General features: G+C 33.2%; 1 protein-coding gene across 10 annotated transcripts in view; it reads right to left on the reverse strand.

Moving 5' to 3' along the window:
- The window catches only part of BLTP1 (bridge-like lipid transfer protein family member 1), a 215,204-nt gene that overhangs the window by 97,703 nt on the left and 99,127 nt on the right, over positions 1-18,374 (reverse strand). For 8 of the 10 annotated variants that reach the window (XM_058721464.1, XM_058721465.1, XM_058721469.1 and 5 more), the window contains 13 exons: positions 17,484-17,742; positions 15,614-16,451; positions 13,333-13,403; positions 11,510-11,683; positions 10,906-11,026; positions 8,944-9,090; positions 8,472-8,599; positions 7,944-8,143; positions 5,329-5,529; positions 4,437-4,648; positions 1,743-1,894; positions 1,146-1,296; positions 818-970 (listed from right to left, as the gene is read on the reverse strand). In XM_058721464.1, the coding sequence (XP_058577447.1) occupies positions 818-970; positions 1,146-1,296; positions 1,743-1,894; positions 4,437-4,648; positions 5,329-5,529; positions 7,944-8,143; positions 8,472-8,599; positions 8,944-9,090; positions 10,906-11,026; positions 11,510-11,683; positions 13,333-13,403; positions 15,614-16,451; positions 17,484-17,742 (2,807 nt within the window). The remainder of the gene's footprint in view (positions 1-817; positions 971-1,145; positions 1,297-1,742; positions 1,895-4,436; positions 4,649-5,328; positions 5,530-7,943; positions 8,144-8,471; positions 8,600-8,943; positions 9,091-10,905; positions 11,027-11,509; positions 11,684-13,332; positions 13,404-15,613; positions 16,452-17,483; positions 17,743-18,374) is intronic. The other 2 variants (XM_058721470.1, XM_058721463.1) reach the window with 1 other exon arrangement.

The raw sequence follows: 18,374 nt of genomic DNA on the forward strand, positions 1-18,374 counted from the left end.
GCTAGCCTTGCACTGTGTACCTCCAGCCTTCAATTTCCAGGGTAGGAGTAGAAAGCACTATACTAGTCTCAGGTCTAAGTACCTTTTTCTAATCCATCATTTACTAGAGATTCTCTCATTGGAGGTTATCATTAATAAATACTGATACAATGATCCCTAATTTGGCTAAACTTCTCATGCATTTTCTATTGACCTAAAGCTTGGAGAGAAGAGAGATCATCAAGTTCTAAACCTCTAATGATGACATGTTATCTTCTCTAGTGCTTTTCTAGAGGCAGACATATATTGTATTTATTTTGTATTATTATACATTCTCCCCTTAACCATTAATTAGCCCCTATTTTATTAAACATTTCTGTGAAATCTGATGCTGGTGATTACTTTTTGCTTGAAATTCTTTAAACCTTTGGCTTCTAAGGCATTTATTCCTGATTCTCCTACCTGTTACTTTCCCTCCTCAGCATTCTGTGTAGCTCTATCCACCCTCTCGCCACCCCACTTTAATTTTGGTATTCTTCAGGGATCCATTCTGGACCAGTTTCTCCCTCAACATGCCATCATCCCTAGACGCCATCATCCCTAGAAGTTTCATCCATCTAGAAGTTTTCATCTACAGCTTCTAACACTTTCATGTTGGCAACTCCCAAATCATTCATCTGAGCCCACTGTTGTCTATAAGCTGGTATTTCTAATTGTATTTCTCCTCTAGACTTCTCATCCACATCTCAAACCCCATGGATCAATGAATGGCTCCTCTAAAGAATAGAGACTTCTTTAAAACTAACCTATGGTTTCACATATGGTTTCCATAACTCACCATTGTAGCATCATCAATGATGGAGTAATTTGCCTGGTGCAGGTAGTGATGTAGTATATTACACAGCAAACATGAAGGATTTTCTTGGAGAAAACGTGCAACTTTTGTAAGTCTGTTGTATTTACTTCTCAGCGGAAAATGTACACTTTTATTCTGAAACAAAGCAAAAACAACAGATTTAGAGTTATATAAATCAAAGACAGTGCAAATAGAAGATATCTAGTAATCAAGAACTTGCAGGTCTGATGTTTTCCAACAATGATGAACAATAAGGGATCATGTTCAATAATAAATTCTGTATGATACCTTGTATTGTTGAAAGACATACCTCTAATGCTTCTGTCATTATGCATCCCATAACAGCACAAATTCTCAAAGTGCCCTCAGTTTCTAATTTGTTTAAGGATGATTTGAGTTGATCAATGGGAACAAGCCATGCACCAACAGCTGGAGTTGCAGTGCTTAAAAGGTTCAGCTGCCTTTGAATATTAAAAAAAAGAAAATACAAAAACAAGTGTCAAGATTTGTATTTCAAACAATAACCCATACTTACTATACTTAGTGGCTATTTTACTTAGGCAAAATTTCGTTTCCTTTTGGTTACCAGATACATTATGAACATATAAGTAGAAATGCCAAGAACAGATAATAGGAAAAAAAGAAAAATATTAAAACCTATTAGAGGTGAAAGTAAGAAGTGCATGGTGAGGTGACATATAAAACTAAAGACCTAGAAAAGAAAAAGAGTCAAACAAGAGAAGAATAAGGTCTATAGAAAGCATGAAAGTAGGAAATATGGTAAGAAAGTGGCAACCCTAATGCTAGATATATCAGAAAAATAATTTAAAAAACATGAGACAGAATTTTATGTTATTTAAAATAAAGTAACATCAAGGAATAGTACTACTTTTTAAAAACTTTTTACCTAGAAAATGAATGTGTAGGAGATCTCACATTGGTGGGAGCTGCAAAACTAAACCATATTTCCTTGATGGTCAACTTCATGCTACATGAATCTGGAGGTGGAGGCATCAGAGGTAGATCTTTTTTCAAATCATCAGATTCAACTCCTTCATCCTACATAAATTCAAAAACCAAAAACTTAGCTCCTTAAAATCACTAGTGCAAAGGTTAATGTTTTAAGCACAAAATCTTCCCAACAAAGCAAGTTCTACAGATAACACCTTTATATAAAACAGTTAACATAAACCCTGCTCAGCCTGATTCTGAGAAATATCTAGAGACCCTTGAAGCTCCAAGGATCATAGTCTGAGAAGCCATTGCACTGTAACAAACCATAAATCAAGAGATCTTAGAACTGAAGGGTTTCTCATGATCACTTCATTCAATCACATTTGTTTAGAGATGTTTAACTGTTATTTTTTCCACGTGAAGAAAGTGAGAGAAAGAGGTTTGGTGATTTGCCAAAAGGTCATACAATATTAAGTAGGAGAATGAGTGATAGAATTAAGGTCTTCTGCTTCCCACCACAACCTATTTTCCATTCCAGTTTAACAAAATACTTTAACCTTCCAAATAAAGTGCCATAAAAATAGTAGTGTAGTCCATGTTCAAATAAATAACACTCTACAATCAAAAATTCTGAGTTATCTTATATGCTAGCAGTCTGAATCAGTATTAAGAAATAGAGGAGTATTTTTTAAATGTATAATCACCACTCTTTAGAATGCAAGGAGGTAAGAATAATATTAAGGAAACAAAAAAGTCTACAGCCTGTAATGTCTACTTATAGCTCTCTGATTCACTTGTGATCCAGATGAAGAAAAGACTGACATTTTCTTGTGGGATGATTAAGGAATCTAGAGTATCCACAAAATAGTTTGAATCCTAAGTGCTAATAAAACAATTTGAACCATAGGCAACAGTAATTTTAAAGTTAGCAGGCACTAAATATAAGTCGACATTCCTTATCTGCAATTCTAAAATTACAATGTTCTGAAAAATCTAAATATTTCTGTGTAAATGTGGCAACAAAATTTGATCTGAACTGGTGATGGGCTATTTATCCCATTTGGCATTTTTATTAGTGTTGTGCTACATAAGTATTTAAATACTTCAAGACACAGTGCTATCTCAGATTCCACTAGGCGTTTGTGTAACATATAAACCACACACAGTTATTACCTTTCTCTTAAAGGAAAAAAAGTCTGAATTCTCAAATACACCTGACCTGTGGGTTTCAGACAAGGCTGTGAGAAGAAAGTCTTCAAGAACTCAAATTTTAAAAAGGGAAGGGAGCTTGTAGGTAATAAGCAACTAATTATAATAATATGTGAAGCAAAGCAGTAATACACTTAGATTTAGGTTGACCGAATTTTGGGCACCTATGGTATGTGTAACTGATGACAGCTAAAGGCCAATGCATGTACTTCGGGAGCTCAGGTGAAGGGTTAGTGCTAAAAGCATAACCGATGGGCAAGAGTAGTATCATCAAATTATGGAGCAGGACTAGGAAATGAAATAAATCAGGGAGTGGACAAATAGCAAAAAAAGCAAAGTAGCCAAAAAGAGAACGTGGGGTGAACACCCACATTTAAGGACAAAGAACTGAATAAGGACATGGACCAGCAAAAGTCAGAGAAGCCAAAGTAAGCAATGTTACAAAATTTAGAGATACTCAGCAAGGAGAGTAGGATCCGAAAGACCAAGGAAAACACCTGAGTTTCTGTCAAGTATATTAGCAGGATAGAAGGACAAAGAGAGCACAGCTGGTTTTTCCCAGTTCTTTTGTCCAGTGAGAACCTATTGGATTTTTTAATTTCCTTAATTAAAGTGCTAATTCCCAACCACCATCCAAATACTTCCAAAGACCTCACAAGAAAACTGTGATTAAACTCTTGAACTATGCCTCAAATCAAAATAAATGTTTCAAAACTAAATTCCTAGAAACCTGGGGTTCAGAGTTCATTATGCCAATGGATACTGGATATCCATGACATTTCTTAAAAGGTGGTTTCTTTCCTCTTCAACTGGTCTAATTTTCAAATGATTAGAAGTATATGTATATATGTGTTTAAAAACAACATCTATCAAGTTCTTACTATGTGCCAGACACTGAGTTAAACCTTTCATATGTATTATCTCCTTTAATCTTAACAAATTAGAAGGTCAATATCATTATAATACTATACAGATGAAGAAACTTCGGAGATGAAATAACTTGCACCAATCACTGGTACAACTCTTCTATAATCTAGGATATTGAATATTTTCATTATTGCTATTATTCATCATGACATTCTACCATTATAAAAACAATAAATGAATTGCATATAAAATCCTTGAAACAACATAAAAACAATGACTACTTTTCTGATATTCTATTAATTTAATAATTCAACAAATATTAAGTGCCTAATATGAGCAAGGTATAAAGCAAAGCACTACAGCAGATACAAATAGATCTATGGTATGGTACCTACATTTCAGAACTTACACTCTAGTAGTAGTATATAATCACCAAAATACTTTGATTACTATTTAAGCAAAATCTAAAATATGGAAAGAGAAGCAAATATACTCCAGAAATTAACTCTGAATTGGGTGTGCAGTTTTCTGTTATTTTTCAAAGCGCTATTACTATTAAAAATTCACCAACTTGTTCATCTGAAACAGAATTTCCATTTAAGTCTGAAGAAGGACTTATTTGATCACAAGGAAGATTATCATCAGAAACATCAGTATTATAGCCACTGCCAGTTGGAGAATCAGAAGAATTATTGGATGTCAGCACTCCACCTCTTTCTGTGACACTAGCTTTACCCATAATTCCAAACGTATTATATAAAACAGCACCAGATTGTCTTCCTCCTTTAAAAATGAAAGAATATATTTATTAAAAATGGTAGGTGTATAAATGCTGTACTCTACAGTATCCATAAAGATAAAAACAAAAAATAAAAATTCATGAAGATATTCTTTCTCATCAAAACTTCTCCTTATCCATAAAAGTCACATAAGAATAGATTATCAGATAAAGAATTGTGAGCATATAAAATTACTATCATACATGACTAAACCTAAAGTCTTATATACAACTCAGCCTTCCCTTTTTTTGTATATTATTCAGTAATATAAAAGAAAACAAACGTAACTGTAAGTCAGTGTGTCTCACTGAATAAAGGATTTACTGTATTTTCATCCTGCAAATCTCTACTAATCAAAAATCCAGTTTACAAAGACACAAACTTTCAAAAGCTGGGTGGCTTTATATTTTATTCAAAAATTTTTTCTGAACCACAGATTTTTCTGTTCAACCACTGATGCTTTGTATGTCTACATGCTCTGTTAGTTTTGAATCACACAACGAAGGGAAAGTTCCACTTATGCAATTGGGATGGAGCACCCACCCTGGTAAATAGTCCCACATACCACACTTTCTGCTTAAATATGCTGATTCAGGTTATTAAAAATCACAATCATTCAAAACATTTCAGCAACATGGGGCCAATCTGTCCCTCATTTAAGCAGAATTTTTTAAGAATGCTTACCTTTTATGGTTAAATTTTCAAGTCCACATTCAAACATTATCCAACCCCATTTTTCTTGGCTGGGACCTATGCGAGTCACATCTGGAACAGCTTGCTGATCAGTTTCATCCACAAAAGTAAACTCATCCAACTCTTCAAGAGTAAATAAAACTTTGGATTTCTCAAAAGGAATAGCAGTGATGGCACAGGTACCAATATCTACTATCAAAAGAGAACAAGACGACCATTTTTAAAGACAGAGAGGTTTGTATTTAAAAAAAAAAAAAAGAAACATTTGGCATATCTTAAAAAGATATCTTAATACTCTGTCAAAAAGAAAAATAAATGAACCAACCAACTTCTAAAATAATGCCTAATATCTTACTACTTAAAAAGTGCCAGAATCTCACTGAAGTAAAAGGGAGGAAAAGGGATTCCACAGTTAACAAATAATTGCTCAGAGGCAGAATGAATTCATTTCTGAAAGATTATAGGCACTCTAAAAATCTAAAATAGCTCCTGAATAATTCAGTTTCATGGTAAACTATTTTTACATCATCATGTTAGAAAAAAAATTATTTTAATTAATTACCCAGCTTTAGGAAAAACATTAGAAAATAGGAAAATTACAGCTTTTACTAAAAGATTACTTTATGGTAACACATTTTATATAATTACAATTCATAACAGACATTGCCATAATAATTCCACTGCTTACAATATGCAATATGGAAACTAACATCCTGCATGCCTGGCAAAGGCTTTAAGTTTACTTTTTTCATTTCTTTCTGTGATTACAGCTAAGAGAGAAAAGGAAAAAAAAAAAAAAGGTTTAAAAAAAACACGTAAATTTAGCACTCAGAGATAAACTTGTTTACATTTGAATTAAATTTCTTTCTAGCATTTTAGAGATTATTTTACAAACAAACCAGCTTTGGTTCCCACATTTCAAGTAACAGTAAACCATGATAAGTTCCTGAGGGCATTAAAAATTCTTCAAAGATACTATTTTAATTGTTACATAACATCCCATCATACGAAAACACTGTATTTTGCACTTATGATTAGAAAGTCTTCCCTTGTCAGAGACTAAATGTTCACTTACATTTTTCTATGTTTTTCCATTATTTATTTTTTCATTGAACTTATTCTGATGTATGATATAAGGTGAGAATTTAACTTAAATTTTACTGAAATTTTTGGATTAGGTAATTACTTGCATAAATCAAAGATCCAAAATGTGTGAAAGTGTATGCAATGAAAAGCTCCAATACCACACTCGGACATCCACCTCCCCTCCCTTTAGGTAACAAATGTCATTAGATTATTGAGAATCCTTTCACAGATATCTTATGCACATATAAAGACAATTACATTTTTTTTAACATTATGTTTTTTACATACGCTTTTTTACACTATGTTTTGTCTTTAATGACTTTTTTCTACATAGCGTGCCTTTTAAAATTCTATTTAATTACTTCTTACAGTCTCTACAACACCCAAGTGCAAACTGGTTACCAGTGCAAACTGAGCCTTTTTATATTTAAGCCACTGTATTTTGTACCAGCTCTAGGACAATAGATCTCAGGCAGCCATGAAAAGTCTCTTTATTTGGAATCCTCAAAATGCTTTGCCCTCAAACACAAGGATGGTGAAATAAGCTTTGAGAAAGCCACAGCAGTTACATAGACCCAGGATATAGACAAGAATCATGGAAACTTCAGAGCTCACAGAATACAATGAGCAAACTCAAGATAATCATTTGTTCATTCAGGATTGGTCACCTGTCCTATATGTAGATTTTAACATAGCAATCATCTCAAGTAAGAGTGACAAATTCCATTTTTTCTAGATTGAATCTCTGACTATCTGAGATCACTGAAGCCTTTAAAACGAGCTATGCACTAAATTACATAAAAAATATTAAAAGGATATGTAACATCTCTAGTTTTTCACCTCAAGAGGGACTTTAAGAGACACAGCTATTGTTCTTATTGCTACTATATTTTATAGATTTGACTAACAGCTTTTGATATTGCAATCAATTCTTTTTTGTATATAAGATAATAATCTTTTACATTTACTTATTTACTTTTGAGAGAGAGACAGAGAGAAGTGAGCAGGGGAGGGGCAGAGAGAGAGGGAGATAGAGAATCCCAACAGGCTCTGCACTGGCAGCAAAGAGCCTGACGGGCTTAAACTCACAAACCGTGAGATCATGACCTGAGCCGAAATCAAGAATGGGACGCTTAACCAACTCAGCCACGAAGGTGCCCCTTGCAATTAATTCTTTTTAATGAAGTTGTGCCAACAGAATGATTAAAAAGTAAGAAAGATGATAAAGACCATACTCTCTGTTTTATAATGAGCCAGCAGATACTATGAAGAAAAAAGAGGAGACAGAAGCAGTTCCTAATTTGGGCCATACCACTTACTTTCCTACCACAGTTTACCTTCCACTGTCATAGAACACGAGTAACTAAACAATTAAATACCATGTGTTCAATATATGCAGAAATACCTTTCTCTTATAAAATACTCAAATTGTAGCAATATTTTTAAAAATCATGTTTCCTTTTGCAAATTCTTCTTACATTTATACATGTCAAAGAAAAATATCTGTTGTAGAATCCTACCTGTTGTATCAAGACCCCTAAGTTGCCCATGAACTCGATGAATGTTTAACTTGGCTGCAATTTCTTTGCCTTTTTCTGCTCCAGCATTTGATCTGAGAGATCCAGATGACTGAGGCTGCATCTTAGTGGCATGGACATACCTATCAAAATTTGATGTTCTACCAGGTTCTGCATTGTTTGAAGTCTCTTCAACCACACCTCTTTATGGAAAAAGAAAAAAAAAAGAAGTATGACAGTTAACATGTAAACAATATAGTTCAGTAAAAACATTTAATAAATTTTTTTTAATTCCACTGTTTTAATTAAACCAATATTCATAACAAATTTTTCAGTGTTTACTGAAAAATAGTATGTGTAAAAACAGTATGAACTTTTAAAAACCTACTTTGCATATCTATAAAGTGATATTTGAAATTCCAATACAAATTTTGAGTATTAGCACCAGTTTTCAGAAATATATTAAAATGATGATTGTTTCTTGCTTTTACATCCAACAAGAAAATTATGGCTCAAATTAATAAATTTTACCTGTTCATACGAACTTGTGTAGCAATTCTGTCAAAACACAATGCTACTAGAGAAACATGAGTCACGCTTTTATTAGGAGCTGCACTTGGAGATTCTTCCACGGAGGCTTGTAACAAACATAAGTTTACCTAACACAAAATGTCATAAATTTCAGAGTTAAAAACTTAAAAATTATCACTTAAACATAAAATATACAAGAAACTGAAAAACTACTGTTAAGAATCATGTATGTATGTGTCTGATAGACTCTCATAATCATAATTCAATTCTTATTGGATGAATGTGGAATATTTTATAAGTATTACCCCATATTCCAATTAAGTAAACTATATTAATTTTTCCATTAGATCATCAAAAAATAAAATATATATTTTTGATATAATCTATTCTACCACCATTCAGCTTAGTAAATACAAAGGATAAAACCCACCAAAATGTTTTCCTCTTTCTGGAAAATTTTTTAAATTGTTACCTTTGGTATGCTAACATTAGCCTGAAGACCTTTAATTGTTACATTATCTTGCTTCATTATAAGATTTGTCTGTGCTTGTCCTTGGTTAGTAGTTCCTATGGTAGTATGTTCAGTTTTTGTTCCTCTAACATCTTGTTTGGAAGATAGCTAGAGATTAAAGTAGAATTATTATTTCAGAGAACTTTCATAATTTCCACATCATCCACAATTGCAACTTGTTTATCCAATGTGCTCCTTTATGCCCATCTATATGCCAGCTGCCATCCACTTCAGCAACCACACTCTTAAAGTCCAAACCTTAGAAAAGCTAGCAACACTACTAGTAGCTTCAGGGCTGAAGAGAAGTGATATAAAATAAAGTGAAAACACCCTACAGAGAAACACAAAAAAAATGGCAATAGGTATTATTTTAGAATCAGTAAAATGTATTAATTTAAGAACAGATTTGGTTTTTGATAATTGGCTCCTTACTGGCTGAGGATATTTTCAAATTTCTTTTGATGTACATTCATACCCTAACTACCTGTCACATGAAATGCCAATATGTTTTGAATAACTGGATCATTAAAAATAACCAACCTCACTTTATCTTGCCTCTAGTCTCTAGCCCAAATATGACCCAGATAAATTTGAAAGTCAAATGGAGAATCACCATGATACGACTGCTAAGAAACTGGCTCAGTGGCTAGCACTACAACATAAGTAGAATATCACACACCAGGAGATGATGACTTAATTCACTGAAGTGAACAAAAATAATCTTGGGGCACCTGGGTGGCTCAATCCATTAAGCGACTGACTCTTGATTTCAGCTCAGGTCATGATTTCATAGGCTTGTGAAATCAAGGCCCGTATTGGGCTCTGCACCGACAGTGCAGAAACTACTTGGGATTCTCTCTCTCCCTCTCTTTCCTTCTCCTGCTCATGCTCTCTCTTAAAATAAATAAAATTTACGGGCGCCTGGGTGGCTCAGTCGGTTAAGTGGCCGACTTCGGCTCAGGTCATGATCTCACAGTCTGTGAGTTCAAGCCCCGTGTCGGGCTCTGTGCTGACAGCTCAGAGCCTGGAGCCTGTTTCAGATTCTGTGTCTCCCTCTCTCTGACCCTCCCCCATTCATGCTCTGTCTCTCTCTGTCTCAAAAATAATAAATAAATAAATAAATAAATAAATAAATAAATAAATAAAATAATAAATAAATAAATAAAAATAATGAAATTTTTTTAAATAAACTTTAAAGTATTTTTTAAAAAAAGATTCTCTTTCCCTCTGCCCCTCCCCCACTTGTGCATGTGTGCCCATGCATGCACGCTTTCTTGCTCTCTAAAAAAATAAAATAAAAATAATCTCAAAAATATTAAGACACAAGTTATCTAATCACAGAGAAAAGTCAAGATAATATGCAGCTTTGCCTTCTTAGAAAATCAATGTACCAGCCTGACGATTGCTCATTCACTTAGGACCAAAGTTCTTTAGGAAAGGCTTAGAATTAAGTTACTTCTGATATAAAAGAAAAAATAAAGCTAAACACTTTAATAAATATTTAATTGCTATTTATTCACAGTACAGTTATATATGGTATCTCTTAAGGAGCCAATAACATACGAAGACTATTCAGAAATGTCTATGGATTTGGAGTGCCTGGGTGGCTCAGTCGGTTGAGCTTCCAACTCTTGACTGCAGCTCGGGTCATGATCTCACAGTTCATGAGATTGAGCCCCGTGGCAGGCTCTGAACTGAAAGCACAGAACCTGCTTGAGATTTTCTCTCTCCCTCTCTGTCTGGGCCCCTCCCTCATGCTCTCTCTCTCAAAATAAATAAATGAACATTTAAAAAAAAATGTCTATGTATTCCAATTTAAAGGGCTAATAAAATTTTAATACATGTTTTTTTTTCAAGTTTAAATATCATGTACACATGAAGAGTATTCAATTGGCTACACTCACTGAATAAAAATTTTCTTACATTTTCTGAGAAGGTAGTCTTGCTATTTTGGACAGCTTCCCTGAGGACTTTGGCATGGAGATCATCTACAATTGCAGCTGGATGGCGGGTACTAGCACAATGAACCATCGCTTCAATATATCTGAGGGAAAAAAAAAAAAAACAGTAAATGAAAAACTTAAATATCACTTAATACTACAGTCTAGTTTATCTAAATAGGCCCATTATGTTCCACTCTAGATTTTATTCGTGTTAGTTTTGTCTCCTTTGCTGGGCTATAAGCTCCTTGCAGGACACAGAAATCTATTATTTCCCCTTTTTCCTCTCATTAAGTAGATACTAGTAAGAATATCAAACATACTAATTAGTTCCTGGGTGTTACATTTTATGCTCATCATCCCAAAGTAAAAAAGAGAAAATATAATGCAATAGAATTATTACAATATTGCAATATAATTATTTATGCTGAAAAAGTAACAAATGATAAACCTTTTTAAACATACTTTCATCTTTGTTCAATCAAAATAGCCATCATCAACAATCTTCTTTATTAACACATACACTAATCATATCACATACACTTATAATTTTATGAAATAGTTATATTTGTAAACAAAAGTAATACCTGTCCAAAGCTTCAGCCACCAGGGGAGTCAGAACAATATCAACAGTCCCTTTTACTTCAACTATGGCTGTGGTCCTGGTCTGAGAGACTGGTTGATCCAGGGTCCACTCTTCTGTTAATGTTTCATCATCTGTGTTATCAACAGTTTTCTTTTCCAGAGGAGTATATGGTGTACTATACAATTTAACAAGCAAAATACAGGTTTAAAAGATCATGAGAAAGAATAGAACTTAAAGTTTCCTTAAGATGAATGACCACTCAAATGTATATTTATTTCAACTAAAAACTTCATGGAATTGAACTAGATATTTTATGTCCCAAATGCTTTTCAGAGACAGGACAGGTGAGGTACAAAAATGAAAACTGATCAAAGATGGTTAATACATCAAGTAAGAAAAAAAAAATGTTGGTATAGTTATTTGATGGGGCTTTCCCAAAATATGAAAACTACAATACTGAATTCTTGTTAGTTCCCAATTTTGATATGCCAAGTTATGGTATGTCTAACATAGTATGTCTAACAGAAATGCTACAGGCTGCTTATAAATGTTGGCAAAGCCATGACAGACAACAGAGTTGAATTATTTGTGGTAATTAATTCACAAATAAAATTTTTTAAAAAAAGTTCCAGAATTAATCTTCTTTTTCTTTCATTTTCCCAAGGCTTTGGACAATTCCTGACACATGATGGCCAATGAAATATTATTTGTAAGAATGAATAAATCAGCTGGAAAAACAAATAATAAAATAAGATGCAAGGTCAATTATTTATAACTTACAAGAAATGCAACTGAAGTATAAATACTATAGACATGTAGAAGGTAAAAATAATAAGAATAATGGAAAAAGATACTCCATGAATATATTTGTATCATGGAAGCATAAGAAAGCTGAGGTGGCTGGATTAATATCAAAGATATCAAATATCAAATATCAAATATCAAAAAAAAAAGAATTACTACATGAGCCAAAGAGGATATTCTGTAATGATAAAACAATGTGAGCAGACAGAACAATGTGTAAAATCTACTAAGAGTTTCAAAAAAGTTAGAGGGAGAGAGCCAAACCATAAAAGACTCTTAAAAACTGAGAATAAACTGAGGGTTGATGGGGAGTGGAAGGGAGGGGAGAGTGGGTGATGGGTATTGAGGAGGGCACCTGTTGGGATGAGCACTGGGTGTTGTATGGAAACCAATTTGACAATAAATTTAATATTAAAAAAATAAAAGTAAATAAAAAAATAAAAATAAAATCAGAAACATCAAAAAAATACATTTAAAAAACTGACAGAATTGAAGGAAGAAATAGATAAATTGACAACTTTAGTTAAGATTATACTACTTTCCCAGCAACTGATAGAAATGGTGAACAACAAACCAGTAAGCTTAGAGAAGATCAGACAACACCATCCACCAACTCTGCCATATGCACAATATGGCTCCATCCAACAACTGCAGAAAACACTTTCTTTTCCACTGCTTGTGGAACACTCACCAACACGGAATACTAGCTAGGGTACAAAACAAGTCTCAACAAATATAAAGACCAAAATAATAAGGAATATATTATGTGACTACAAAGGAAATTAGAAATTAAAAGCAAAATGCTATCTTTAAAATTCTCAAATATGTGGAAATCAAGCACTGCATTTCTGAACAAGCCAATGGGTCAAAGAATTAAATTATGAAGGAAAATTTTAAAATAAATAAATAAAAGATAAAGTTTACAGTCAAGTAAGTAAAGAATGGTTATTCCTCAGAATAAACTCCACATATCATTAAATTACATACTTTAAACTTCAAAAGTATGTAATTTCTACTTACTTCGAAGTTGTTCCTGAAAGTTGCATTCCTCTGTCTAGTAAAGAATTAGCGGTGAGCCCCTGTTTGATAACCTAAAATAATATAAAACATTATAGTCTAGAATTTTAATAATTGTTCTCTAATTTTATGCTATCAACTGGTATTTGTCAATATCCAGATTACCTTGTTAATATGCTTTTCATATGTACAATAAAAATATTTAACAAATTGAGAAAGTCATATAAAATATGGAATTGGCACTTTCATTTTCTGATTATTCAGACAAATGAGAGGGCAGGGCTGTGAGGATTCAATAATGATAGTAAAAGACTACATAACTAAAGCTTAAAAATAAGTGCTTCAAATGTCTTTACTCCGAAGTTCCTTTTCTGAGCTTTTCTTAAACTAATTTTAGAACCTTCTCCTAACACAATCAACTTTTAAGTGAGAAAGAATCCCAGAGAAACATTAAGTTATACGAAAAACTAGATTGTAGATAACATATAACAATTAAAATTAATAATGCACTTCGTTATTCAAAACAAACTGAACTCTTTTAAATGCTAGCCAGTTATTCAGATTTAATAGAGAAAAATGACTTTCTTATTGCCTATATTCTATTTTGAAATTATCTAAAGATATGAATTACTTCCTTGACTTATTTACTCCAGAGAGTTGATTGCCTAACCAAACTAGAAAGATTTATGCAATTACTAAAGTAATTCTAACCTCTCAGTTACTATTCTGTATGGAAGTACCATATGTTTTTTATACTGGAAAATTCATATACCAACATATTTTCACATGGAATAAAGAAAACATTTTGAAATCTTAACATGGGTCATTCATCTTGGGCAAGAAATGGCACAACCTTAAAACCAAAACTTTGTCATGGTCACTAATGCTTCTTCTTCCTTCAACAAATATTGCTCAAATGCATACATGTATTCCAACTCCATTTATCACATTTCCAGCATTACTTAAGTCCAGCCCTGTCACCTCTTGCACCGATTGCTGCAACAGCTTCCTAAGTGATTATCCCACTTGTTCTCCTGCTTAATGTCAATTCAATTCTACTTAGTAGCTAAAGTACGTAAGATCACATTTCCTTAAAGTTCTCACAAGTTTCCTAATGAAATTTTAACTACTGCAACTGTGGTTTTTAAGTCCTTAATGATCTGTCTTTTGTTTAGGTCTCTAGCCTCAAAATGAGCAATCTCCCTGCTAACTAACTGTTCAGTGTGCACTGACTTCTTTCCCACGTTAGAATTTTAGCAAGGCTCATGCCTGTGCTACGTCTTCCCATCATCAATTTCTTCTCATACTTTAAGTTTCAGTGCAAATATTACCTCCTCCAGTAGATCTTTAATGTGAATACAATATAGGTAGCCCCATCCCCCATTATTCTCTTTTTGATTATCTTCATAAGACTCTTCTCAATTTGTAATCATATACCTATCTGTTTTTCTATTAACTGTCTGGGTCCCAAACCTAAACTTTAAGTCCTATGTCTGTTTTTCTCATCACTGTACATCAAATGCCTGGCACACAGTAGTATATAATATCTGAATTAAGAATGAATAAATTAACATTTAGACACTTTAAATAAGTGTGTATGTTTATGTAAGTAAACACCACATAAAATTCCTAAACACTGTTAATCGTTTCATAAGATTTTACATGCTTAATTTTGGTCTTTAAAATCATTTTTTAAAAATCTCTTATAAATGTATAATTTTATAAAAGTAGTTTTCATATTGGCTATTATCACTAAACTTATTTTGATGCATTTTTAGTGTTCCTTTAAAAAGCTATTTACAGAATACATTACAGAAATGGACAATAACCAATTCCTGCTAAATTAGAAGGTCTCAAATGTCAAGCACATGAAAATGGATTTGCATAGAAGCAACTAGAGTTTTTTTTTTTTTTAGAAGCAGTTACAGATTGAGTAGAAAGAACACCAGCTATTAAAAACAATTACAAAATTTTATTTTCAAGACATGTGAAAATTTGAATCACAGAGACTTGATCTTAATCTTAGAGCATAATGTGTATAGAGACCATATATTAATTAACACTGTGACAATCAAGTCTGAAACTGTTCCTTAACTTGATATGCTTAAACTTATAATACTCATCGATAACCCTAAGATTTACTGTTACACATGAAGCCATGATTTCAGAAATTCTACCTTTCTGAGAGGTAGTTAAAATGACTGAGAGAATAATTTTGGAAACATCTTAAAAACTGATTTATCTAACTAAATGTATCAGTGGAAACTAATGGCTTGGTTTATACCTTAAAAGTTGGAACAGAAAGCTGTTCAAATGATGATGAACTTTCTTCACTGGTTGGAGTGTCCAGATCGAGGGGACGATGCAATGAGGATTTTGAGGTTCTTTTGTTAGTAGGGTGCTTCACTGACCAATTAATTACCTGAAACTGAGTAAGGTAAGTCTGATAACAGTTCATCACAGGTTGTTGAGAAGTAATCTGTTCACTCTCTACTGTTTTCTCAACTTCTACAACATACGGATGTTCTATAACATCATCTTCTCCACCTAACGCAGAAACAAATGAAGCCTGGGAAGGATGAGTTTTGAATGGCAGAGTTCGGGGATCCTGAATGCTTTCTCCATGGCCAGTAAGTGGCCCTTCCACACTGTGATATATGGAACCCCTACTGTAGTCAATCTGCTGTGTTTGCTTTTTCTTCTTTTTTCTACCTGGATAAGTTCCCGGGCCTTCATCACTGCTAATGGGCTCAAATTCTTCAGCTGCAGAAAAGTAGGCTTCACTATCAGCCATTGACATACTGGAATCCATTGATCGATATTGATGAAATGAATTGGAGTCTGCTGATGGTGTGTATGGAAATGAACCAAAACTCCTTCTCTGCTTTGGTGAGTCTAGCACATTCTCATCACTTCGGGAGACATCACTACTAAACTGGACTCCAACTGTAACAGGCTGCTTGTCCCCATAAAAAGCAGCAGTAAGGCTCTTGGTACTTCCAAGTCGAGTGGAACATACAGAGGCTTGTCGTTTCAAGGGAGATCTCAGAGGAGACTGACCTACTGACTTTTCCTGAGTATTAGGAGACACGGGGCTATTTCCTGATATCTCTGTAGGAATACTAAAGCAGAAAGCAAAGCTATTACCATTTACTATACATCATATAAGTACAAAGAGAAGCACTTAGAAAACTCTTTTAGTAATTTTAATCATTTCTTTTATGAATAAAGGAAAATCTAAAATTTTACAATAAAATATACAAAGTAGCACAACAGCACAATATGTATTCATACCCCATGTGGTTCTGAAAAAATTGAGGCAGCTTACAGCAAAATACAAACTTGAAGAAACCCAAAGTATAATCTTCAATCCATATTTTGTGGACACTAATGCATTTACAACTTTTTTTTTACATCCTTTAAAAGTCTGTCCAACAAAATATACCAAGGCCTTTGATTAAATGAGAGGCATTGAAGGAAAGGAAGAAGTTACAGATAACCCCAATATCACCAACTTCAGCAACTGATGCTAGTGCCATTTACTGAGGCAGAGCAAGTTGAGCATGAGAGGTACTAGTTCATTTTTTATAGGTTGAGTCTGAGGTCTCCATGAAACATCCAAGTAAAAAAATATAAAAAAAAAAGTAGCTGGGCTTATAGAAACAAAAGTTTTGGCTGGAGTTTCAGATTTAAAAGATCTTAATTAAAGCCAAACCATTATTGAGACCATCTAGGGAAACAGCACAGAGTGAGTAGAGATAAAGATACAGAACAGAGTCCTGAGGGATAACATCCAACCAATGGCAGGTTGTAAGAGGAAGAGAAAGAAGAGATAAAGGGTGAAAAATGGAGGACATGGAAATAGGGAATAAGAAGAAATAGCCAAGGAGAGTGGAGGAAAATCTGAAATGTTCATATCTGTGAGATGACAAGAAATATTTTTCATTATACTTTTCTGTATTTTCCTATTTCTGCAGTGAATATGTATTAATTTTGTAACCAGACAACAGCAAACTAACATTTAAAAATATGTTCAGGAAGAGAAAATTTTCTATAGTATGAGTTGAGAGGAAAAAAGATTTTCTTGCCAAAATTTTTGGTAATAACTATCTTATTAGGATCAGGTTTCTAAATCTAATTGAATACTGACTGACCTTACTTGGCCATCATCTCTTTTCGCACTATGCAAGAATTCTTTTTGAACCAAATGGTCATCAGCAACAGAAGAGGGACTTTCTTTTTCTCCAGCCAATAAAGGCTGTGCAGCACTAGAACTACTATTTTCTTCTGAGGAAGAAGATGAGCTATGAGATCGTAACGGTACTTGAAGACTAAGGTGCTGAGTTTTTCTTTCTACTTCTATTCCCACTGATTTGTTTTCCCATTCTTTCCTCTTCATGCCATTCACATTACCTGAACAAACAAAAAAGTAGGTTATATGAACATAATTTCAAAACCAATTTGTGAAAAATGTGAACACTTAATCCAATTTCTTATTTTTATAAACATAATCATTTTTTACAGCAAAAGTATTCAGTTTCACATAACAATATGCTAAACACTATAGAAAGATATCTACATTAGGTATGGATCCAGAGTCCATAGTCACTGAAATTTTTCTTCCTCTTTTTTTTAACCTTTATTTGAAAATTTTCAAACTTACAGAAAACTTTAAAGAATAACACAAAGCCACCATAAATTTTTTGCTTGGAATTACCTATTTTAAACATTTTGCCCCATTTTCTCTATTATGTATAATATATACATAGTGCTTTTTGAACTGAAAGTCATTTGCAGACATTGTGGCCTTTTACCCTAAATAGTTAAATGTTTATTTCCTAAGAATAATAAATAACCACTGTATAATTGTCAATTTGATAAATTTAGTATTTATACAATACTGTTATCTAATCTGCGATGTGCTTCCCATTTTTTTCAATTGACTCAATAATGTCCTTTAAAGCACCTCTGCCCCTTCAATCTAAGATCATATATTACTGCATTCAGTTGTCATGTATTCTTCAATGTGGAACATTTCCTCAGCC

The sequence above is a fragment of the Neofelis nebulosa genome, chromosome 3 (genome assembly GCF_028018385.1).
Source record: "Neofelis nebulosa isolate mNeoNeb1 chromosome 3, mNeoNeb1.pri, whole genome shotgun sequence".
NCBI lineage: Eukaryota > Metazoa > Chordata > Mammalia > Carnivora > Felidae > Neofelis > Neofelis nebulosa.